The sequence below is a fragment of the Clavispora lusitaniae genome, assembly GCF_014636115.1.
Source record: "Clavispora lusitaniae strain FDAARGOS_655 chromosome Unknown tig00000187_pilon, whole genome shotgun sequence".
Taxonomy (NCBI): Eukaryota; Fungi; Ascomycota; class Pichiomycetes; order Serinales; family Metschnikowiaceae; genus Clavispora; species Clavispora lusitaniae.
Window position 1 is genome coordinate 135,521 of NW_027093980.1, and position 23,326 is coordinate 158,846.

At 44.4% G+C, this 23,326-nt stretch overlaps 10 protein-coding genes across 10 annotated transcripts; 5 read left to right on the forward strand and 5 right to left on the reverse strand. All coding sequences in view use genetic code 12, as the record gives it.

Moving 5' to 3' along the window:
- Positions 1 to 297: 297 nt before the first annotated feature.
- FOB63_004073 (uncharacterized protein) lies at positions 298 to 1,116 on the forward strand (the record flags this gene model as incomplete). Its single annotated transcript, XM_002615109.1, has 1 exon — positions 298 to 1,116. The coding sequence occupies one exon, from the start codon at positions 298 to 300 to the stop codon at positions 1,114 to 1,116; it is 819 nt and encodes a 272-aa protein (XP_002615155.1).
- Positions 1,117 to 1,578: 462 nt separating this feature from the next.
- VPS4 (AAA family ATPase) lies at positions 1,579 to 2,874 on the reverse strand (the record flags this gene model as incomplete). Its single annotated transcript, XM_002615108.1, has 1 exon — positions 1,579 to 2,874. One exon carries the CDS (start codon positions 2,872 to 2,874, stop codon positions 1,579 to 1,581), a length of 1,296 nt encoding a protein of 431 aa, XP_002615154.1.
- A 1,694-nt stretch (positions 2,875 to 4,568) lies between these two features.
- FOB63_004075 (uncharacterized protein) lies at positions 4,569 to 6,287 on the forward strand (the record flags this gene model as incomplete). The annotated part of the gene is made up of 1 exon (XM_002615107.1): positions 4,569 to 6,287. The coding sequence occupies one exon, from the start codon at positions 4,569 to 4,571 to the stop codon at positions 6,285 to 6,287; it is 1,719 nt and encodes a 572-aa protein (XP_002615153.1).
- Positions 6,288 to 6,726: 439 nt separating this feature from the next.
- Positions 6,727 to 7,404, reverse strand: RPS5 (40S ribosomal protein uS7; the record flags this gene model as incomplete). The annotated part of the gene is made up of 1 exon (XM_002615105.1): positions 6,727 to 7,404. The coding sequence occupies one exon, from the start codon at positions 7,402 to 7,404 to the stop codon at positions 6,727 to 6,729; it is 678 nt and encodes a 225-aa protein (XP_002615151.1).
- A 952-nt stretch (positions 7,405 to 8,356) lies between these two features.
- Positions 8,357 to 11,009, reverse strand: FOB63_004077 (OPT family small oligopeptide transporter; the record flags this gene model as incomplete). Its single annotated transcript, XM_002615104.2, has 2 exons — positions 8,357 to 10,739; positions 10,957 to 11,009. 2 exons carry the CDS (start codon positions 11,007 to 11,009, stop codon positions 8,357 to 8,359), a joined length of 2,436 nt encoding a protein of 811 aa, XP_002615150.2.
- A 2,476-nt stretch (positions 11,010 to 13,485) lies between these two features.
- FOB63_004078 (uncharacterized protein) lies at positions 13,486 to 13,863 on the forward strand (the record flags this gene model as incomplete). The annotated part of the gene is made up of 1 exon (XM_002615103.1): positions 13,486 to 13,863. One exon carries the CDS (start codon positions 13,486 to 13,488, stop codon positions 13,861 to 13,863), a length of 378 nt encoding a protein of 125 aa, XP_002615149.1.
- A 793-nt stretch (positions 13,864 to 14,656) lies between these two features.
- On the forward strand, positions 14,657 to 17,023 carry ORC4 (origin recognition complex subunit 4; the record flags this gene model as incomplete). Its single annotated transcript, XM_002615102.1, has 1 exon — positions 14,657 to 17,023. One exon carries the CDS (start codon positions 14,657 to 14,659, stop codon positions 17,021 to 17,023), a length of 2,367 nt encoding a protein of 788 aa, XP_002615148.1.
- A 199-nt stretch (positions 17,024 to 17,222) lies between these two features.
- On the forward strand, positions 17,223 to 19,082 carry SST2 (GTPase-activating protein; the record flags this gene model as incomplete). The annotated part of the gene is made up of 1 exon (XM_002615101.1): positions 17,223 to 19,082. The coding sequence occupies one exon, from the start codon at positions 17,223 to 17,225 to the stop codon at positions 19,080 to 19,082; it is 1,860 nt and encodes a 619-aa protein (XP_002615147.1).
- A 300-nt stretch (positions 19,083 to 19,382) lies between these two features.
- Positions 19,383 to 20,966, reverse strand: GCD11 (translation initiation factor eIF2 subunit gamma; the record flags this gene model as incomplete). Its single annotated transcript, XM_002615100.1, has 1 exon — positions 19,383 to 20,966. The coding sequence occupies one exon, from the start codon at positions 20,964 to 20,966 to the stop codon at positions 19,383 to 19,385; it is 1,584 nt and encodes a 527-aa protein (XP_002615146.1).
- A 730-nt stretch (positions 20,967 to 21,696) lies between these two features.
- On the reverse strand, positions 21,697 to 22,935 carry FOB63_004082 (uncharacterized protein; the record flags this gene model as incomplete). Its single annotated transcript, XM_002615098.2, has 1 exon — positions 21,697 to 22,935. The coding sequence occupies one exon, from the start codon at positions 22,933 to 22,935 to the stop codon at positions 21,697 to 21,699; it is 1,239 nt and encodes a 412-aa protein (XP_002615144.2).
- Between the last annotated feature and the right edge of the window lie 391 nt (positions 22,936 to 23,326).

Consider the following 23,326-nt stretch of genomic DNA (forward strand, 5'->3'; position numbering starts at 1 on the left):
CACAGTGCCATAAAAATGAAATACGATCTTAATGCTCCAGAATGTCAGAAGCTCCAACAATTTTAGATGGCTGTCTGGTGCTCTAGCCATCTGACACATTTTGTACTTCTACACGCTCAGTTAGGACCACAGATGAAACGAAATAACAGCTATATAGTGAAACAACGGCTCTATGGTCAGAGCTGACAAAGAACCTATCCATCTATTAGAATGCATTAACGAACTCAAAGTTGTAGACTTTCGAAACGTACTTATTTCCCATATATTGCATGCACACCTTTTCCACCACCAACTACTATGGAACCAGCACCGTATGGCGGGTTCATGACAAGAACAATCGATGAAGAAAAACAACAGCAGGAAAAGTTGAAGGAACAGCAGGTCGAGGTCGTTGTCAACGGCACCACAGAAACCTTGCGCCCCGAGGCCTTGCATTTTCGAGGTGTGGACAATTTGTCCACCGACGACATCAAATTCTTCATAGACTACTACTTGAACTACAGAGAAGAGGACGGCGACTACGTTGCCAACGACAAGATTGTGTGGTTTCGGATCCAGTGGATCGACGACTCGAATGTCAATGCCATCTTCAAAACACACGAAGATGCTATTCTCGCTTTGAATGCGTTGTCCATTTCTGCTGGGCCCAACAGCGTCGAGCAGAAGAGCGACTTTTCACAAGAGTATGTATCCTCGATCGTACAGGAGAGAGAGACGCGGCCATACAGTGCTTCCATTGCTTTCCACAGACTGCAAGAGGAAAAGAAGCGAGAACAGGACTTGTTTGGCGAGAAGAAAAAACAAATTGAAGAGGAAAAGAAGCAACAGAATGACATGGAGGAGGACGATAGTGCAGTCGTTTTGTACGCAAGACAATCGTTCCAGCTGGACAGAAAAGTTAAAAATGCTGGAGCCTACTCGCGATACTATTTGCTTCATGGAGAGCCAGATAGAACCAGGCCTCGTGTCCCTCGCAACAAAAGACGGGGCGAATATCTGAGAGCTGATGATGCCGACGAGGATTTGTTTGCTAGTAAACTCAAGACGAGGGGAAGAGATGACGAGGAGGATTTGTTTGCCCTGCGTTTGCGGGAAAGATCTCCTACAAGAGAGTAAAACACTGTACTTTAGTGAATGTACTACTAGAATTGATTGTGATGAAGACATACAGGTGTAGAACAGTGTTGCTGCGGCAAATGTAGAGAGCTTGGAGATGAGCATCTTGAATTCCATGCGTGAAAGCTAGGTAATTGGTGAATTATGATCAGGATGATATAAAGTTATACCTTAAAGATTTATTGGAATGATAGGAAGCTCCATCTATTATTGTTATTGCTGTAGTCTCTAACAAAGGAAGGCGTAAAATGACACATTGACAGACATGACTCGATAGACCTTCTACTACCTCTTTTTTCAGCTTGCATTAACTGCACCATTATTACACACATGCCTCTTCAAAGATTTTCAAGAAGATAGTAGACGTAATGCTCTGTCTAGAAATGTCGAATTCAACGTAAGTCAAAGGACCCAACCTTCAACGCACAAGGCACTGCAACTTTGACCTAAGAGTCTCTGTCACTAGTTTCCCTCCTGACCAAAGTCGTTGGTGAACTTGACGTGGTTCTCGATATCCTGGGCGTTCACAGTTGGACGATTGTTCTTCACAGCCTTGACGAAATCTTTAATGGTCAATTCTGGCTCCTTCAACTCGTCCGTGCCAATATTGAGCCAGCTCATTTCCTCTGCGCCGGCGTCGCCCGGCGAGCACGGCGTCAACTTCTGCACCCCATCCACATCCACACGTTTGAAATGCGTGGCCTGCTGGATTTTCCGGATCGGCTGCATCAATGCGTCTCGCACCACCACAGCAATGTCGTGGCCCGAGTACCCGTCTGTCATCTCGGCTAACACCCGCAAATCCTGCGGCGTACACTCGCAGGCCACTTCGCCAATGTTCAACTCAAACATACGCTTGCGGGCTTCAATGTCCGGCAACGCAATGTAAATACGCCTTTCAAAACGTCTCCGCACGGCTGCATCCAATTGCCATGGGATGTTGGTGGCGCCCAACACCAAAACGCCGCCCAGATCGTTTCCCACACCGTTCATTTGAACCAAGAGCTCTGTTTTGATTCTTCGCGAAGCCTCGGACTCGCCTTCACCACGGGGCCCACAGAGGGCATCCACTTCGTCGATGAAAATGATCGATGGCTTGTTTTCACGAGCCATGGTGAAAAGCTGTTTGACAAGTCTTTCGGACTCACCCATCCACTTCGACACGAGATCCGACGACGACACAGAGAAAAATGTCAGGTTCGCCTCCGTCGCCACAGCCTTAGCCAAGTACGACTTACCAGTACCGGGGGGACCATACAACAAGATTCCCGAGGTGGGTTTTCTGTTTCCAGTGAACAACTGGGGGAACTTGACGGGTAAAATGACCGCTTCTTTCAAGGCCTCTTTCGCTGCGTCCAAGCCGGCAATGTCGTCCCAGCTGACGTTGGGCTTCTCAGTCAAAATGGCGCCTGCCAAAGCGCCTCGAAGCTTCTTTGTATCGGCGTCTTCGTCGTCTTCACCGGCTTTTTTCGCCTTGGTCGACCCTGACAGGGACAGTTCTGCTGCACTTCCGTTCTGCGCATGCTGCTTCTCCAAATGCTCTTTGAGTTGCTCAGCCCGAGTTAAGTATTCGGTGAATTTGGACTTGATCAACTCCTTGGACTTTTGGTTCTTCTCATATTTGAGCGCCAACATCAAGTAGTCCAATCCATTATAGTAAAGTTTGTAAGCCTCCTCATACCGTGTAGCTGTGTCGGCCTCGATGGCTTTTTGCACGAGATCAATGCCTTTGGGGAGAAATTCCGACGACCCAGACATGAAGAAGAAGTGGGGCGGATGAAAAGGCGCGCACGACCTGAGTATTGTGGAGTGCGATAGTGATCGGAAAAATAAGTAGAGGCAAATCGAAAGACAGAGCTCAGAAAAAAAATTAAGAAAAGACTCAAGCGGTGGAAAGGGCGATAATCGAATTGAAGGTACAGCTCACAGTAGGAAAGAAACTATGGAAATCAGAGCTTTCTTGAATGATATTTAAGGCTATTGATAAATGAGATCTAACCGTAATTTGTGCGCCCTATCGTTGCCAGCATGTAGGACAAAGAGTGTAATCAATTATTCCAAATGAGAGAACCAATTGAAGAGATTATTATGATCGGGGTGTTTAGTGTTCCAATTTGTGTCCCTCCTTTTTCGGCTGAGTCTAACTGGGTGATTGAAGCTCGATTATACGCTTACTAACTCTTCATTAGGCACCATCGATGAAGGAACGGAAAAGACCACCATAGCAAAAGTTTCTGGAGTTATAGGTTTTAGGCCAGCCGGTCTCAGTGAATAATGGGAGAAATTTAATTCCCAGGTTTGGATCCTCGTTCTTTATGACCATGTAAAGAGATCGTGGAAACAAATTTAGTGTTAGGTGATTGTAGGTAAAAAATAGGATACGACTCAGTTCGAAGAACGCTCAAAATCTTGTTTCTCGTGGCTTACTTTTTCTGTTCATGGATGGTCCATTCGATTATTGTACATTTCTCTGGAATTAAATCAGGGAGCAAATAGAAGTAAAAAGAATGCTCGAGCCTCTACTGTGGTTATTTACGAGGTACGGCCCAGTGAAGTACATACTGAGTGTTGGATATGTAATTAAATCGATTATCACTCCCCATCATAATCATCCTACCTAAGCATTTTGGAATGGCAAAAGGCAGGCTTTTCTTACCTAATATTTTCTCAATTGGCAAATTACTTGCAATCTTGATTACAAGAGGCCGGAGTTAATCTCCGTTTTGGTCGGACCGCGATCCGAGCATACAAAAGACAAAAGGCTTCCCATCGCTTAATAATGTTAAACTAACGTGGTTCTACTGTCTAGTTTTCCATCTTTTGGTTTTAACATTTTTTTTTTCGTCTTCATTTTGTGGGGCTGATCTCATTTCCCCTTCTTTCAGCCGTTTCGCACAAAAACTGTGCTTCGCCTTGAGGTTTCCGATAAGCAAATCTATGCTTTAAATCAAATCAACATATCGTAATGCATCTTAAAATAACTAATCAATAGAATTGGACGCACTCCTCCTTGTATTGCACGATCCAAACACCGAACTCTCTAAAATCGGGACAAAGTCATGTCTTCGGCAATTTCCCCTTCGGGTAGAGCTATCCGAGCCGCACTTCTGACATGTGCGGCGCGTTTTTCCATTATCTCACACATTCCGATTGCGCTTTCACCAATCCGCCAGAGCAAGCTAGAACTAGCCAAATCCGAATGTTGCACTCTCACACTGCTTCAAACACTTCATTAAAAACGTGTGACGCGAACGGAGTTAATTCAACTTTCAAAGGACATGTACTTCTGCAGTTCTTATGCATATTGCATATCAAGCAACCGGCGCGCCGGTTGTTAAAGTGGAGATGATTACTCATGCTAGCACACTCCTACATAAACCTACACTTATCTACATTAAACAGTAGCCCATTTCTTGCCGTCTTGGCCCCCTTTTCTCTCTTTATTCTTTAGCATGCTGATCCATCTGACCACGTCGCTAGAACTGGAGAAGATTCAAGACTCTGACTTCGTACCTCAGCCTTTGGCAGATTCCAGTTCTTGCAGATCTTTGCACTTGTCCCGAAATCCCACAAATGTCTCAGAGCTCTCAAGAATCATTACAGCCATTAGGGACGACCATCTTCTTGACAATGAAGAGTTTGAAGAATATAGAGACCGGCTTCCGGAGCAGACTCTCGTGGAACAACTAGATTCGAAACAAGCAGACACGCATCCCGAGTCTGAAACTCTAAAAGAAGACCACCCCATTGACGGCCCTTTTGCATTTTGGCAGGCTTTTTTGGTGATGCTAATGATGTTTTCGACGTGGGGTGTCAATGCTGCATTTGGTGTGTTTTTGAACTACTACTTGAACTCTAATGCTTTCCCAAGTGCTACTATGTACGACTATGCTCTAATGGGAGGTGTGATTGTTTTTCTAGCACAGTTTTTGGCGCCTCTTACTGTTTTAGCAGTGAAAACAGTCGGGCAGACTCCCGTAAATTTATTGGGCATCACCATCCAGACTTTAGCGTATATGCTTGCATCTGTTAGCACCAAGTTCTGGGAGGTTTTCGTTTGCCAAGGTGTGATGGTGGGGCTTTCATTTGCGATGATTTTCATCCCTGGAACTTTGATCTTGCCCACTTGGTTTCGGAAACAGAAATCCACTGCCATGGGTATTGCTGTGGCAGGAGGTGGTTTAGGAGGTGTGGTATTTGCTCTTTCGCTCAATCGAGTCATTGAAGAAACAGGAAACCAAAAATGGGCATTACGGATGGTTGGCATAATTTCATTTTGTGTTTCTTGCTTTGCAGCTGCTTTCATGAGACCAAGAAACCCACAAAAAATTCCTTACAGGGCTAATTTAACAAAAGCAAATATTCTTTCAAACATCAAGACCATTCTTGATATCAGTACTTTCAAAGAGTACCCCATTGCACTTTTGGCAATATGGTTTGGCATCATTCTCATTGGCTACATCTTGGTGCTTTACTCATTCTCGAACTACGCTGTCCTGGTTGGATTATCTCACACGCAAGCGTCAAACTTATTGGCTATATTGAACGGAGCCCAAGTTGTGGGCAGACCTACTGTCGGCCAACTAGGAGATATTTTTGGCCGTTATAACACGGCTTCTTTTTTCTGTGCATATGTGGCGGTTTTACTTTTCGCCTTTTGGCTAAACGCCTCCTCCTATGCATCTTTAATAGTGTTAGCTGTGCTCCTAGGTGGCCCTGTTGGCTTGGGAAGTACTATGGCCCAATCTTTGGCCTTGGACTCTTTAGAGCTTTTAGATAAGCCCGGTCAACTCCCTGCTGTTTGGTCGATTCTAAATATTGTCGTTGGTCTTTTTTCGCTTCCAGCTGAGGTGATTGGACTTAAACTCAAAAAGGGTAACGGGCCAAAATCGTACCGAAACGCTCAAATATTTACAGGATGCTGCTTTACAGCCTGTCTATTAATCGGTCTCATTAATAGAGAGTGGGCAGTTCGGATAACTTTTATCGAAAGACGCAGACAGACATTGGAGCATTTGAACACAATCCTCAACAGCGAAAACTTCTCGGAAGACGATGAAAAATCAGAAGAATGTATTCTTTTACAAGCAAGACTCGACCGGTATGACCAGCTTTTGAAAAACGGTCCTCTATGCTTTTTTCTTCGATTATTTTATCCCCTCAGAGTGTGAGAGGGTTTGGAAAGGGTTATGTATTTTATATATGGGGGCATGGAACTAATTAATGGAAAGGAGAATATAGTTTTTGGTGGAGGTGATGTAACATTACTCGGTAAATATTTTCGACTACAGGTGATATTGATTGTATTCTGAGACTCCAGGTTTCGCCGCATCTTCATAAAAAGCCCACAGTGATAAAAGAAGCGTACAAGAACCTGCCTATGTAAGTGTGAGCTTAATTGTCTGGCACCTTACTTCAGTCTTATGAAATGTGGCACAGTGCAATTAGGTACGCAAGATTAATGCAAAATGCCACAATAAATGAAATTAGATGGTATTCTAATTCCACAGTTGTCAGTTTCCAACCTCTTGATGATACGCAGTTAATAGCAATTACACTTCGCATTAAAATGACTTTAGTATGAAAATATACAATACACGCACCACCCTCTTAACGGTTGGACTTGGCAACTCTCTCCAACTCGTCCTTCTTCTTGATAGCGTAAGAAGTAGAAGAACCCTTGGCAGCGTTGATCAACTCTTCGGCCAAACATTCAGCAATGGTCTTGACGTTTCTGAAAGAAGCCTCTCTAGCACCAATGGTCAACAAAGCAATGGCGGTGTTGACTCTTCTCAAAGGAGAGACATCGACAGCTTGTCTTCTGACGGTACCGGAAGAACCGATTCTGGTGGAGTCTTCTCTGGCACCAGAGTTGACAACAGCGTCGACAACAACTTGCAATGGGTTTTGCTCGGTCAAGACGTGGATGATCTCCAAAGCGTGCTTGACGATTCTAACAGCCTTCAACTTCTTACCGTTGTTCTTACCGTTCATCATCAAAGAGTTGGTCAATCTCTCGATAACTGGACATTGAGCCTTTCTGAATCTCTTGGAAGCGTATCTACCAGCAGTGTGGGAGATGAACACTGGGGTTCTGACCTGAATGTAGTCAACCAAAGAAACGTCCTTGATTTCGACATCTTCAAAAGACCACTTGTTGAACAACTTGATCTCTTGTTGAGCAGCTTGGACATCGGCTGGGATTGGGGTGGCCAACTCAACCAACTGCAATTCTTGTTGCACAACTGGCTCTTCGATTTGTTGTTGTTGTTCCTCGACGTCAGACATTTTTTTGGTGGAGAAGAAAAGTAACAGGAGAGAGAGAGAAAAGAGCTTTGGCTAGAGTGCGGTGTGTGAAAAATTTTTGTGCGGCTCCTGTGCAGGTGCCCGTGCTCACATGTGTGATTTTCGCGCTTCTTGTAGTGAAGTTGTGAGTATACCTTCCTAATCGGGACAATGAGGCTAGGTCGCGAGCCCTAGATTTCCGCACGTGATATACCGTCAACGGTTTCTCCAATCCAGATGCTGCCATTTTGGCATCACATTGTGCCATTGATGAGGGTAAAAGCGAATTTAGATACTCATGATCGCAGATAGTACTAGTAGTTACGAAGTGGACGTTTTGTGGGCCTAATGTAGTATCCGGTCTCCTTAACTATGTGATTTGGCTAATGTCTGAACAGAGGCACAAAAGCAGGCAAACAAAAGGAGTCCATATGCTAGGTTTGGATTCTTGCTGTATTGCTCCATATTTTACTCATTTTTCCCATTTTGCTAGCCTGTCTACTTCTTTTGCTGATGTGTCAGTGAATGCAAATTGAAGGCCCTGCACACAGCCGTAAAAATTTTATCTACGTTTTTACTTGTTGCACTCAATTAGGCAATGTAAATTCTGGCACGCGCATATATATCATCACACTACTTTAGCACATTTGCAACTAAACGGTAACGCACCAGTCCAATTTAGAACCATAATCAAGACAGACATCATTTAAGTTTTTTTAGTCTACAGTAGAGTCTTCTTTTCTCACATGCGAAACGACAAATCGAGTATCTTGTGAGACAGGTATTACGTTCATCCTAATAAGTAAGACGAATAGAATTCGAAAGGGCATATATTAGTACTGGCTATTACGATTTTACGCACATAAAAATGTACAATATAGACTCGAGTATTATGTATTGATGCCATCGACTATTTCATTAAACAATTAGGTTTCGCAAGATTATCATGCCCTGTTTACCATGTGGTGGGCCCGAATGTTTCGTTCTTTCCCAATTTATAATAGGTTTTGTAAGCGTCGTCATAAGTGTTCTTGTACACGTTATTTCCCCACCAACTAAGGGAACCAGCTGGGTAAGAAACACAAAGGAAAATAAGCACTGCGGCAATGGAGACACCAGAATCAAGGGCCGCAGACAAAATGTAGGTGTATTTCATGTGGAAAAGACGGTACCACTTGCGAATGTAGTGGTTGAAACCATAGGAAACAATAAAGTACAACGAGTAGTTGTAGACTGTCGATGGAGGAATATTTCCTGGGCCAGTGAAGAAGACAGGAGCATTGATTTTGCCCACCCAGTGCTTAGGGAATCTTTTCTTGACAAAGAAAGTGACAATGGGTGCAAAAAAGCCAATAAGGAAAAAGTACATAAAGGCATTGTAGCGTTTCCCAGGACTGAATAATTTGCCAGGACCAACAGCACCCCAGATAATAGAGGCATTGAAAACAGTTCTACCGTTAGCACAGGTGAAACCATCTGATTGAGTGGGTGAGCAAATATCGTGGATGTGGAAGCGCATCCACTGTTGGACTCCAACGTTAACCAAGCAAGAGACTAAAGTGCCCACTATTTGAGCAGCAAACAAGATCCGTGGCCGGATTTTCATGTACTGGGCGATCTTCAAATCACGAGAAAAGTCAAGGCCCTGTCTCATAGGAATGAACCCGTAAAGCTTGAACATCATATTGGCAATTGGTTTACCGGGCCAGATGTAACCAGCAACAAGCTCTGTGATGATGTTCAAGCCAACGTGCTGGTTGGTGATTCCTTCCAACAATCCTTGTGGAATGAAATTGAGGAATGCAATCAAAAGAGCAATGATGAGACCCCACCACGGTAACTGGGTTTCGAATTTGCAAATCGTAACGAAGGAAAGCACAATTGAAACGGCAAGCAAAACCAAGTACCACCAATCTGGCGCCTCTTTGAAGTTGTTCATCAACCTTTTGTGAATGTCTTCGCCTCCATGTCTCTGGTCTTTCAACTTCCTGACAATGTCTTTGCCGTGGTACAAAGCACAATGAACAAAAATCGCAATCACGGCTGCAAAGTTAAGGGCATATGAGAGCAAGTATGAAAAGGGCACAAACAATGGTGAATACGCCTTGTATCCTTCCTTGTTGAATACGAGATCTTTCGTGAGAACTCTGCTGACATTGTACTTTTTGGCTGTGTTGTCGTAAGTGGTTGTCGACATCATTGGCATGTACTTGGCGTACATGGTATTTGTGTAGTACAAGATTGGCAACAAAAGGATGTAGAAAATGAAGACCGAAGCGTAAGTGTTGGCAGAAACCCATGCTGGTGTTGCCAAAGGAGAAGTGTTTGTGGCCTGGGTTGCCTGAGTCCAATCAAAGGAAATGGGAATGATTCCCAATCCAGATTCGACACCAAAAAGTTGGTTCACAACAATATTCTTGGGCCAGATCCAGCAAATGAAGTTGAAGTACGATAAGGACTTGAACAAATATCCTGGAAGCCAGTAGAAGACAAAACTGAAGCTAGATACCAAAACGAAGAACTTGTAACGCGACATGGACCAGCCATTAGCTTTCATAGTATTCAAGACATCGTTTTTGTTGGAGTGCAAAGTATTGAAAAGGGAAGTGGTCACCAAAGTCTGGGGCCAAATCATCGATGCTGGGTACACGATCCATCTCCGAGTCAAACCTGCAGCGCCATAACCTAAAAGCTGAGTGGAGAAGACCAACAAGATCATGTATCCCACATTGAGGTCTTGATTATAGAAGTTTGTTTGGGCATTCAAGATGTTCATGGCATAAGACGTGGAGGTGGTTAACGAAACCACAATTGTGAGCAAGGCATGCTCTTGCTTTGAGTAGGGACCCGGATTTAATTGAAAAAAATCCGGCAAAAAAGACGGCTTGTAGTTGGGAAGCAAAGCCAAACCACGACCAATTGGATATGAAACCACCTGGGCCACAATAAAACCAATAGACAAGGAGGGATAGCGCAAGGAAAAGAAGACATTGACCCCAGAAAAAACAATGACAAACGCAATGGTCAAAAACCATGTTCTCCAATGGTTGAGCTTGACATGCATATCAATGTCCAACGTGACAGAAGCACGGACTTCTGGATACGGAGAGTTTTCTAATTCTTCCACATTTCCCTCGTGAAACAGCCAGTCATCTTTTTCAAGTTCTTGTTGAACTTTCTCAGGGTCTATGCTTTGGGTAACGGTGACATTAATGTCGTGCGAGCGAGCCTTTTTTGTGCTTCCAACAGAAGAGCTCGAAATTGAAGTTGTAGAAGCAGCCATCGATAATGTGTGAGATGATAATTTGTGAGATGGAAATGCTTCAAGATTTTCAGGTCTATTTGAATAATGGGAAACGGGGAGGCCCAAACGCCACACTTCCGATGGGTCTTTTTTACACAAGATGCATGTGCACATCGTAAAAAGTCTTTGCATGAGAGTTTTTCCGAGGCCAAGACAGACACCCATTTGACAGCTGCCAAGAAACATTCTTTGGCACATTTCTACTGTCATTGGCCATGATTCAAACACAGACACACAAACGCAATCCACACTTTCTACAAAAGCTGAAGCCGTCAATTTTTTTCCTTTTTTTTTCTCCTCTCATATGCTGATTGTGGCATTGTTCTTTATGCACGTCAATGTGGAAACTTCAGCCGTATCTTATCGCAACACAGAACAGGGGGTAAATTAGCACAAAGCTCGCATGCTTATCTTTCAAGTGTCCATATCTCTACATTTTCTCCCTTGGACTCTCTGGCTATGCTTTGAGAGCGCCACTTGTTTCTCTTTTGTTTTTGACTTACAGTTTAGTCCCTGCAGCGAAGGAATGCCAGGGAAAATTGCCGTGGCATTGTTGATCACGTGCATTGTGCAAATAAGGGCATTTATGTTAGAGCGACTGGCATTTGCCGTAAGGGTCTGGTGAGCGTCAAATCAGGGCATATCGATATTCACACTTCTCTTGCATCGCCCACAATATTGATATTTCTTTTCATCACAATTGCGCAACGAAGTTCTATTTGATGCAATTTCTCGTAAATCTTTTGGTTTGGTGCTCTGAAGTGACTCTTCGCGAAGGAGATAAGCAAGTGCATAAAGTCCTAAGTCACGGATATTAGACATGGTGAGAAATGAAAGGAGCAAAAAAAGAAACGCTTCTGCAACTGATGACGATCAGGCTGGACTATGGAAATTTAACAGACTAAGTGTAGGGAAGCTTTAAGTTTACGACTTCATCACAATGTAAAAGTAATTAAGAACCACATACATTGGAAAGGAATGACCGTTCAGGAAAGGAATGACCGTTCAGGAAACAAATGACCGTTCAAGTGAGGTACCAAACCTTATAAAAGATTCGGACAAGAAATGCGCCTGGTACAATTTCCCTCAAGTAAATTTATGTCCCAATTACTAGCTTCTTGAAACGTGAATTTTCTTTTTTATATTAGGTACTTTGGTACTATCGACTTTAATCAAATTGGTCACCCTAGGTCGTTTGAATTAAATAATTGAACCCATGCAACCAGAAAGAGGTTTGAAACTTGAGTAAAAAAGTTCCTACTGTTAATGCAAATTTGATAAGACGTGGAAGTTGTAACATTCATCAATGGAGAATTGATTCTTACACACTGGTCCATTTACTTTTATTTGTCGTTTCAATGGAGATCATCAGCCCTTGGAAACAACTTTCTATTTTCGGAAGACTGCAATCATTGGCTCTGTATATTACTACCTTCCAGAATGGAAATATCCGTGGTGACCTGAGTCAACTTCTACTCTATAGAGGATCCGACAGAATGATTTTAAGTAAGATCGATTAGCCATAGACTGTACTTACGCAAAGGTCATGCCACAACTTCTCCGCGTACCAATACGACATCAAAAGCGACTTGGCATCTGTACTTCAAATGGCAACTAAGTATTGTAGCGTCTGGCTGAGCGAGACAAGTGTGCAAGTAATAAGCACCAGTGTAAGATTAGTGCGTCCTCATATTTCAGCTGGAGTAATTTGAGGCTCTCTGGCTCCTTTAACATCAATCTGGCTTGAGCCACGATAGCAGTGACAAGTCTTTCTTCCTTATTTATTTCTATCCTCTGCATGGAATATGACTTTTACAATACATACTTTCATAAGAGTCGATCAACCCTTACAAATCGGGGTTGTCCGAGCCCTAGTTGTGAGGCTCAATTGTTGAGAGCTCGATTGTTTCCAATTGTTGAGAGGCTCAATTGTTAACAGGCTTCCACTGGCGGATCTGGCAGCATTGTCTACCTAGAGTCGTAACTTTGCTATAAGTAGTATAGGTGTATTTGGCACTTTATTAGCTGTTGATCGGCTAATAGTAAATACTCTTTATTAGGTTCTAGACGTTCTATTCAATTAATTAGTTATGAATTAGTTTCAGCTACTACATTTTCGATGTGGAAATATATGTATATGTTTAAACCTGAGAGGGCTACCCTTCTACATTTGCACTTCTCATCTTTCGTCTCTGTGGGTCTGAATGTAGACCCTGGATAATTGAGCCAAGACTATTCTGGTCGGCCAAGACACCAATGGGCTTGGCTCCTCTCCTACCAGGATGATCCATGCGAAATCCTGATTCCAAGGGTCTGTCGGGAGGCCATGTCTCCCAAGGGATCGACCGTTTTCTGTCTCAGATAAATATTGCATATACATCACGCAACTTGCGACAAGCCGGGCCGATAAGCACATGCGTGCCTTCCAACATGTCTGCAAACTCCGTGAAGTTGGTGCTTCGGTGCGCAGAGTAATCTCCGACAAGAAAAATTAGTCCGCTCAAGCTTGTGCTGCCTCGGTCGAGGCGGAAGGCCAGTCTACGCTTCTTACCTCACTGTGTTGTCCTGCGTGCCAAACCGGAATTCCCCAGACAATGTTATGAGCACTACCAATCCCCTACGAAGAAGAGAAGCGAAAAGAAGAAGCGACCCTTCATGACCTGCCTAAGCCTCAACGCCTGACTCGACCCGCGGGGTGTCCTGCACCCAGGCCTGCACCCAAGCTTGACCTTCCCTCGCAACATATAAACTCTCGTCTCCATCATTGTTTTCTGCCCACCATGTCCAAATTCGATCCTCCCACCGGCCCTCCTCCTAACTGGAGCAACGACAAGAGTCTGGGCCCCGCACCAGCCTCCAACGAGCAATCTTCCAGAGGCTACGCGCCTCCTCAACAACCCCAGTACCAACAACAAGGATACGGCGGTTACAACCAAGGTTACCAGCAAGGACCAGGCTACCAACAAGGCCCGGGCTACCAGCAAGGCTACCAGCAAGGTCCTGGCTACCACCAGGGGCCTCCGCAAGGCGGCTACTACCAGCAGCAGCCTCAGCAGCAATACTATGTTCAGCAGAAACCCAGCAATAACAACGACAGCTGTTTGATGGGCTGTTTGGCGGCCATGTGTGTGTGCTGCACGTTGGACGCATTGTTCTAGACGCTTGGATGTAGCTTGGGAGACGCTGGCGCCTGCGCCGGATGTTAGTTTGTAATGAATGCGGAAGTTATCGAGTGTAGGCAATCAAAAAGGACGTTCGGGGTATGAACTGCTGTTCTCAAAGGCCTCGTGGTATCTTTTCCGCATAATCCAGACGACGGTTCTGTTTGCATGCGCAGTACTTGTGTATCTGTATAATTATGTGTTGATTTGTATGTACGTAATAAGTGTACGTCATATTGTATCCACGTTTGTGTGTATGTTTATTAAATTACTCTGATTATTATGTCGTACTATGTTTGTTGACTTTTATGTGGTTACTATGTCGTATTCTGTAGTTGTGTTACAGTATTTGTTTTAATGCATTCATTCAATGTATTCGGTGTTCTCATTTCCATCTCTTCATTCGTACTTTTTTCCAAATAGAGCGAAATACACAATTATAGAAACCAGAAAAAAAAATCTAAAATACACGTCAAGGGCATACATGAACACCTTAGTACTACCTTTCTATTGGAATAGGCTGGCTCTCCTACTCATTGTCTGTATTCTTACTCATGTCTCATTCTCTGGTATTGTACTGCTATAATCACTTCCATATGTTCATCTACTTCATCTACAGCACTTCATTAATTTCATCAGATTTCACTTCATAAGGTATCAGCATTTACCTTTACCTATTTAAGTTTTCGTCTATCCATCTTTTTTCCTATTCCCTACCCATGTTTTCTTGTCCATCTTATCTAGTACATGTGCGCGACTCTTCGCGATTTACACAAATCACCTTCATTCCATGTCTTGTACCATGTCCCAATTCAAGGACTTTGAAGGCGAATTTTGCCCCGTGAAGCAATATAGCATCGAAGAACTCAAGTCTGACAAGTTTTTGAAGCGCCTCAAGCTCGAAAAGCGGCTTCACAAGTCCGAACATCCGCAGTCCCAGAACCAAACACCAAACACCCAAAACCCTCTACCCAAAAGAAAGCACAAGATCCTGCTCTTGGGAACGGACCAGTTGAAAGAAAAACTAAAATCCCTTTCGCCTTCTCCCTTGCTGGAACATTCTGCAAAGAAACGAAAGGTTCCTATGTTGTTAGGTACGGAATACTTCCGCAACCTCCCTCACGCAAAAGAGCTGCTGAAAACGCCCAAGCCAATGCCAAAAATTGCATTGACGGGGACAGATGAATTGCGTAGGCTTCTTGAGGAAAAAAGCACTAAAAATTCACCGGATGTCTCTCTGCAATTGCAAGTTCCAGACTCACTACAACATACATCACCAGGAAGTAGTTTGCAACCGGGACAGGCTGTGCTCAATTCCTCGTCACAGGAAACCTCCGGGGCCCGCAAACTCTCGAAATCGGAGATTGTCTTCAGCTCGGAAACAAACGAATCTCAAAGCAAGAAGCACCCACACATGGAAAGTCAAGCGCAAAAGGTACAAGAAGATAGCAGAGACATCAAAGCAACGGAATCCAGTGAATCTGAAGGTACAAAAAAGCATTCAGCCGATGAAGCTTTGCACAGTACGCCAGTCAGCTTTCATGACGACAACGAGTTAAATGGTTCCATGGATGCAGAAATCGAAAATCCAAACAACGACGCTCTTGAGTCTAGCACACAAAACAATGATGATGGGTTTGCCCATTCCAATAATTTTAACAATAGCACCAATAATAGAACAGGCGATTCCACTACTAATGGGGTTCACAAAAGTGACGAAGAAGGCGCCTTTTCTGTATCTGTTGAGCAAAGTGATGTGGATCTCATGCGGCGTACAATTATGTCCCAGCTCACAGGAAAAAAGTTTCCCCAGCTCGAGAATTCACTGCTTTGGGCTCCCTATGACCAGATACATAGTATCATGGAACATACGATTCGAGATTTTGAAGGCCACTCTACTCTTTTGATTGGACCGCGAGGCTCCGGAAAGTCGCTAATATTGGATAAGGCCCTTGACTCTTTACGAGCAAAATATCGTGATCTGTTCATCACAATAAAACTCAACGCATGTCTCCACTCTGACGACAAAATTGCGCTCCGTGAGATTGCTCGACAGTTGGATATGAACAGCAACAAGTTTGGCGCAGTGACAGGAGAAACAACCACGTTCGAGCAAAGAGCCATCAGCGATACGTTTACAAATATTCTTCTCACGTTGGACAGCAATGCGCCTGGCAGAAAATACGATGAAGCAAATGAACACCCCACACCTATAGTGATCATCATTGAGGAGATCGAGAAATTCACCAGCAACGCCAAACAGACTTTGCTATACAACATTTTCGACTTGTCACAAAGCTCAAAAATACCCATTGCGGTGATAGGCGTGTCTACTATGATCACCACACGAGAACTTCTAGAGAAAAGAGTGAGAAGCAGATTCAGCCAAAGAATCATTGACATCACAAAGGCCACCACCATAGAGGAATTTTGGCGCAATGCAAAACTCAATTTGACTGTGGCCCCCCAGAACTTCCACCACTTCACAAATAAGGAGTACCCGGCCCTCTGGAACAACTGCATAGAAGGTTTTTACAAACGGCCCTCGGTCCTCAAGAAAATCCTCTACAAAGTTTTTTACACCACGAAAAACTACAAGGATGTCAATGTGTCGTGTGTGTTGCCTGTATCTAAAATCAGCATTGCACAGCCGTTCCCGCTCGAAAACTTATTTGAAACATATATGCAAAACATGTCCCCCAACTACGTGCAGTCCATAGTGGGGGCTCTTTCCAACTTGGAACTTCTTCTTGTCATTGCTGCAGCAAGATGGATCGAACGAGTCGAGGTTCCCCATGTGAATTTCAACTTGGCTTACGCAGAGTATACGGAGATGATGAAAACATTTAATCGAGAGGCGACTACTCTCTCTTCCAATAGCTCGCATATTGACAGCACTGTGCTTGCAAGCATCAAAGTGAGCCAGAGAATCTGGTCGCCTAAAGTTTTACGAGACTGTTGGGCCAATCTCTACAAAATGGGAATCCTCTTTGATGTCATCACCAGCAACAACGAGGTCAATGGGAACAACAACTACAACATGTACAAAGAGACTGTCATTGAAGATTCAAAAATGCTTCAGCTCGATGCGTCATTGGACGATTTAGCTTCGCTTATAGATGACAGTGTTTCATTCAAGAAACTCACAAGGTTGTAAGGGGTTATATTCGGTGCATATAGAAGCACAGTTCTGCGTGTTTTGCATTTACGCGCACCCTGTTGTTTCAGATTCTGCGCAGCTGCCACATCATGTACCATCTCATGTTTCATCTTCCCAAAGGCCGATACTTATAAAGAACAATCTCTTTGGAAATTGCTTTTGATTCGATAGCAATCCTTCCTCGTTTGGGTGGCACATGGGTGTATTTCCTACGCATCTCGCAAATCTGGAGGCGCCCCGCAGCTTTAGGCCAGGTAAATCTGGCTCTCGCGTCCAAAGCAAGAGTGTTGTTGATATTTTCACAATCTTAGTGATCCAATTACAGCTTTCCGATAAGGCGCCAAAGCAAAAGTACAACATATTTGCTAAGCAGCATTATCCTTTTTCCTTTGACGTTAGCAAGGCGATTGAGGAAATGAGCCAACTCAAACTCAATATCGTTCAAGAAACAGTCACAACGACAATCTCGTACACTATAAAGCCTGAGTTGGCGTTCAATTTGATCAAAAAGTTCTTCTCTGCAAAATTGCTCCATAATCCAGAAGCTCGCACTGAGAACCATGTGTCACTAGATTCGGTAGTTCAAGTCACACCTAAAGGCGTGGCAATTGTGTCGCAAGTATGCAAACGCCTTGGTGTCAAGCGAGATAAAATGCCCTACGTTGTTTACTCGAATTTTAACACCATGAACTTGTTCCAATATGACCGCTCAGAGTCGAATCGATTACTATATTCCGAATACGTCATCAATATTCTAGTTACTAACATGATGGCCAATGCTCCAAATGTGTGGTCTCCTCTGCAAAAGCCCCCAATAGTACAAATTGTGTTTGAGCACGAAACGTGTGATTTTTTTTCTCATCCCACTTCTTCGAATGAAGATATACTCCCGCCTACTATTGACACACCAAAGGTATTTGTGAGCCCATTTCACCATAAATACTTTACAAACATGGCGTCTGATTCCCATGTCCAATACTACGAATCCAATACTGGCATCCGCCTTTACAAAAACAGGACCTTAAAGACAGAGGATAAAGAAATCACAATCAATTATTGTTTCTCGGGAAAATCCGTGGTACAGTGGCTCATGGATTGTACGGCGTTATTGTCCATACCTGAAGCCATGGAGATTGGACGACTCATGGTAAAGTATGAACTTATCATTCCTGTTACAGACGACGATTCTGGTGCAGATTTCACAAACCACAGAGATGCGCTATATACGCTAACTGAGAATGGCAGACAGATTTGTCGTTGGGAAAGTCTATACGAAGCATCAGACGTTGTTGGTTCTCAGTCCACTGATGTTTCCTCACAAGAAGGGAACTTTTCAGGAGAAGGACGGTCATCTACAGAGTCAACTGAAAGCTGCAAACAAGTGTCCTTAAAGCAAATTTTAAGTGATCCGGGAATGAGATGCTTGTTCAAGGTTCATCTTGAGAAAGAATGCAGTGGGGAAAATGTTGAGGCGTATATTCAATTGGTTGATTTTGCCAAGCTGAAAAAGCGAACCTCACAGTTGTGGAAACTTCACAATAATTGCCAAAGCGAGGCTAAAAGAGCGCTTATCAGCGAAGCCATTGAGAAACATACAGCTTCGTCCTACTCAATGGCGTTCCATCTCTATTCGACGTATCTCAGCCTGGAATCTGAATGCGATGTAAACCTTGACTACAATTTGCGTCAAGATGTGCGCAAGGTTATGCAAATTCGAGGGGATTGGGATGTTCCAGATAATGTTTCCGAATACTTGAAAACGCCGACATATGAAAAGATATTGGATTGGGAGACCAAAGATGATCAAGGAAGAGATGAGAAGACAAAACAGGGAGAGAATATCGCGGAGCAAGAAGCGAAACCACCTGGGGGTGTTTTAGAAGAAGAAACGGATGGCAGCCCAGCTGATCTCACCATACGCCTCGATGACATCTACACAGTTTTTGCTAAAGTGGCACATTCCATTTACAAGCTCATGGAAACGGACTCGTATCCAAGGTTTATTCGCAGTGAAGAATACATGTATGCCCTCGGAATCAAGACCCACAAGGCATGAGACTCAGGTGGGTTTAAAGGATGATCCCAGAACGTACACCAAGTGTGTTCTAGACCTTTTCTTTGGCTTTAGGTATTCATGGTGGGATATAGGTAATACAAAAGGAGAGATTACATTTCGGCAGAAGATTAAGTAGAAGGCATTTGGCTCGAAGATTGCCACGACTGTGCCTTACGCTTACTTGTATCACGAGCATCTTACAACAAAGAGACGGTCATTGTAGAGCTCCAACGACACCCGAATCGACTACACCTTCCAGACACATGGTCAATTATGACTATAAATACAGAGGAGAAGAAATCATGCGACAGGGTCCAACGTAGTACCCTTCTTGATGGTGGCCCAACCAATCAAACGCCAGTGCTTCTCGATTCTTCTCGACAAGGCGATCTTCTCGTTGACCTCCGTACATGCTGGCGACGTCAATTGCAAACGGGCCATATCGGCTTTCACGGCCACCACACGTGCACCGGTGGCAGTAGAACCAATGTTGACCATCAACACCTCACCAGTTTCCAAGTTGCGCACCTTGGCACCCTGTTTCTGGCCCTCGGTCTTGACACCCAACAAACGTCTCAACAAGAAGTAGTTGATTTCAATGTCTGTGTAGATGGAAGGCAAGTTGCCCTTGGCTCCGACAACCTGGCCCACCAATCTATCGGCACGGCACAAGGTTGGGTCCACTTTGGTACCCACACCAATCAAACCACCGGGAACAGCAAACTTCAAGTCGTTGTGTTCGGCAAATAACGACACAATGTTGGAGAAAATTGGCTTGCACTGGATCTTACCATTGTCGTCCTTGGTGACGATACCTGGTCTGATTTCGATTTCGTCGCCAATCTTGAAAACACCAGTCAAAATAGAACCTCCGGCAACACCACCTTTCAAGTCGTCAATCTCGGCACCTGGCTTGTTCACATCGAAAGATCTAATGACAATCAAACGGGGCGACGCCATAAAGTCTCGAGGAGGCACGGGAATGTAGTCGCAGATGATCTGGTTGACAGCGTCAATGTTGTACTTCAATTGGGCCGAGATAGGCACGATAGGGGCGCCATCGGCGATGGTGCCTCGGATGAAACTCAAAATGGATTTCTGGTGCTCCAACGCCAGCTCCTCTCTCATCAAGTCGACCTTGTTCTGCAAGATGATCACATGGTTCAACTTCATGATCTCGATGGCCGCCAAGTGCTCCGAGGTCTGAGGTTGTGGGCACGATTCGTTACCGGCCACAAGCAAAAGGGCAGCATCCATAACGGCAGCTCCCGACAACATGGTACTCATCAAAATGTCGTGACCAGGGCAATCGACGAAAGAAACGTGACGCACCAAGTTGTAACGGCCTTCACAGTCTGGTTGCTGGCACTTTGGGTGGATTTCCTTGTCGGACTTGAAAGAACGGTAACATCCTGGAGGAGGGCAGTCTGGGTTGCTGCAGCGGTAGATTTTGGCGTTGGCGTATCCCAACTTGATGGTAATGTTTCTCTCCAACTCGTCCTTGAAACGGACCGTCTGGACACCCGAAATGGCCCTGACAACGGTGGATTTACCGTGCGCCACGTGACCAATGGTACCGATGTTGATGGTGGCCTGTCTGTTGATGATTTCCGGGCTGAGCGGCGTCATCGAAGAAAAGTCTGGGTTTTCAGGCTGCTCTGGAAGACCGCCGCCTTCCTCGAACTCTCGGCGGGCCTCTTCTTCGTCGTACTCATCTTCCAATCCAGCAAAGGCGACAGATTTTTTCTCCTTTTGAGGGGCAGCCTCGGCCTCTTCGCCGCCGGACTCCACCTCGTGCTCGTACACGACGTCTTCCTCTGGCTCGGGAAGAGTAGAGCCGATCACAATGTCTGGTGTAGCGTTGTCGATATCGTCAAAAGACATATTGGTGAAGAGGAAAGTAGAGGAGAATTTTTTTCAGATTTGAGCGTGCGCGGCGCACGACGTGCCAGTGCTACAATGTTTTTGCCGTTGCAAATGATCCGGGCGAACAAAGACGAATATCATTTTGAAGACTTTGGAAGCTTTGGACTGGCAAAGAATGTGTGAGAATGTGTGAGAATGTGTGAGAATGTGTGAGAATGTGTTTGATTGCAGACGTAGTGGAGGAGAATTTTGTTGTGTTGGTTAGGCAGTGCGACCAAGTCTTAGCAAAGAGAGACTAGCCAAATGGCAATACGAGTGTAGATACAAGTGTAGATACAAGTGTCGCTACAAGCATGGTTACGTGAGCAGGAAAAGATACCAAAGAAAAAATGCGTCCAGATTGGCATGGTTTACTTTGGCTCTGCCAGTTTTGAATCCTGTGGGAGTGCGATTCGAGTCACCAGATTCGGGCATCGGTGTACTTTGATCTCGCACAATGGTGGCACTTTAGACTTCTGTAATTTTACTCACAATCACTCTACTTACATTCAATCACACGATCACTCTACTTACATTCAATTCACAATCATTTACTTTCACTCTCACTTACACTTTCAATCACACGATCACCATACTATACTTCAATCACTCTACATCTACTTTGATCGTTTAAACTTCATGACTCGTGAAGCAACAGTAGTATACCAATGCATCAACTATTTACAGACCAATAAATACCCGTCAGAGACTACTCAGGCCACCATTCGGGAATGCTTGGGCGAATCAGCACAGTCGTGTCACCCACCACACATTGAAAAGTTTTGCCCTGCTGAACATCGTCCACAGAAGCAAGTAGAAAACCGAGGTTTTCCTCCACCGCAAGAAGCTTGGCCACTTTGCCACGGCGGCCCACTTTCCCTGTGGATGCAAAAGGTGAACTTCCAACAGTGGCAGGTTGTGCCATTTCCGACTCGTTTTCGTATGCAATGCTGACTTCATTCAAATCCACTCCAGAAAAGACACCGGAAACATCCTTCCCACAGGCCAAATGCACGGGAAAGATTCTTTTCCTGATCACACCTCCATTGAATGTTCGGATAGTGAGCTCCTGGCCAACATAGCACCCTTTATCTAGCGAAAGCCCATTCACGTAGTCCAAGTTCATTTCAAATGGTAGAAGAGAGGTTCCTTTGGGCGCATCACCATACTCAAACAAACCGTTTGCAAAACGTCTCTGGGTGATTGCTTTTTCGTCTGTTACTTCCACCGGGAACTTGTCCATGAACTGCTGAGAGAAAAGTAGCAATGGATCGACCGGCTGCGTTGTGACTACTTTCAAGCCGAAGTTCGGGATCCGGTTATCAAACGCAAAGCCGACAATATTCGAAGCTGCACTTGAGTCAAAAATCTCCTCGCGAGAGATGAATTCGTTGGCGTTCTGGAGCGCAGAATCCGTGTCAAAAGTGTCAAAGTACGTGCTTTGAAGCTCCTCTAAGAAGTCTTCAAATTCCGGAGTGTCGTTGAAGTAGTAATAGGAAGACATGCTAGAGGCGTCTTCTATCTTCACGTCCGCACTAAGCCGATGGATCTTAAAGAGAGACAACATCTGCGACTTGTACTTTGGATCGACCTCCACCAAATAACTGGGTTCAGGAGGAACCGGCGAGTGGAACGGAGTGGCATATAGAAAGCAGTCTTGGACGACGCGGCCTTTGGAATTGAGAATCATCGAATTGAGCCCGTCCCGTCTGATCCAGATGCGGTTTTCGGGATCATAAATGTCTTCGTGCATCAAGCCCCAGTTTTTCGACAAGTCGACATTAAGGAGCTCCAAATGACGGTTTTCAGATGCGCTAATGGTGTGCTGTTTCTTCTTGACGACGTTCGGAAGTAGCCGTGTCGTTATTAGGCCATTAAGAAACTTGGACGCTTCCGGGCCCTTGATGCGGATATAAGACCGGGCCACCTGGGCAATTCCAGACAACATCAGGGATATAGTGCAAAAGTGTTTTAGGTTCAAGATGTGGCGTAATCCAAAATGTAAAGAGACCTTAGTAATATGTACTAGGGCATTTGCGATCGGTAGGAAACGGTGTTAATGTGCACACTAAGATCTAATCTGCCATTGATACTTAAGGAACACTAGTTAAATGGAGATGATGGGAAAATTCACAGAAACATGTTGAGTTCCTCTATTCAAGCCCATGAGCAGAAATATACCGATTACTTGCGATTTGCGAACACCAATAAACTACTACGACAATTCTCAATTGAAGGTTGATAAGTTTACTGTTCTGACAATGTATCGTTCAAGTATTCTTAATGAGCCATTTAGCACAGAATATCTTTTATTCGTCTGCCTCTCAACGTCTCTGATG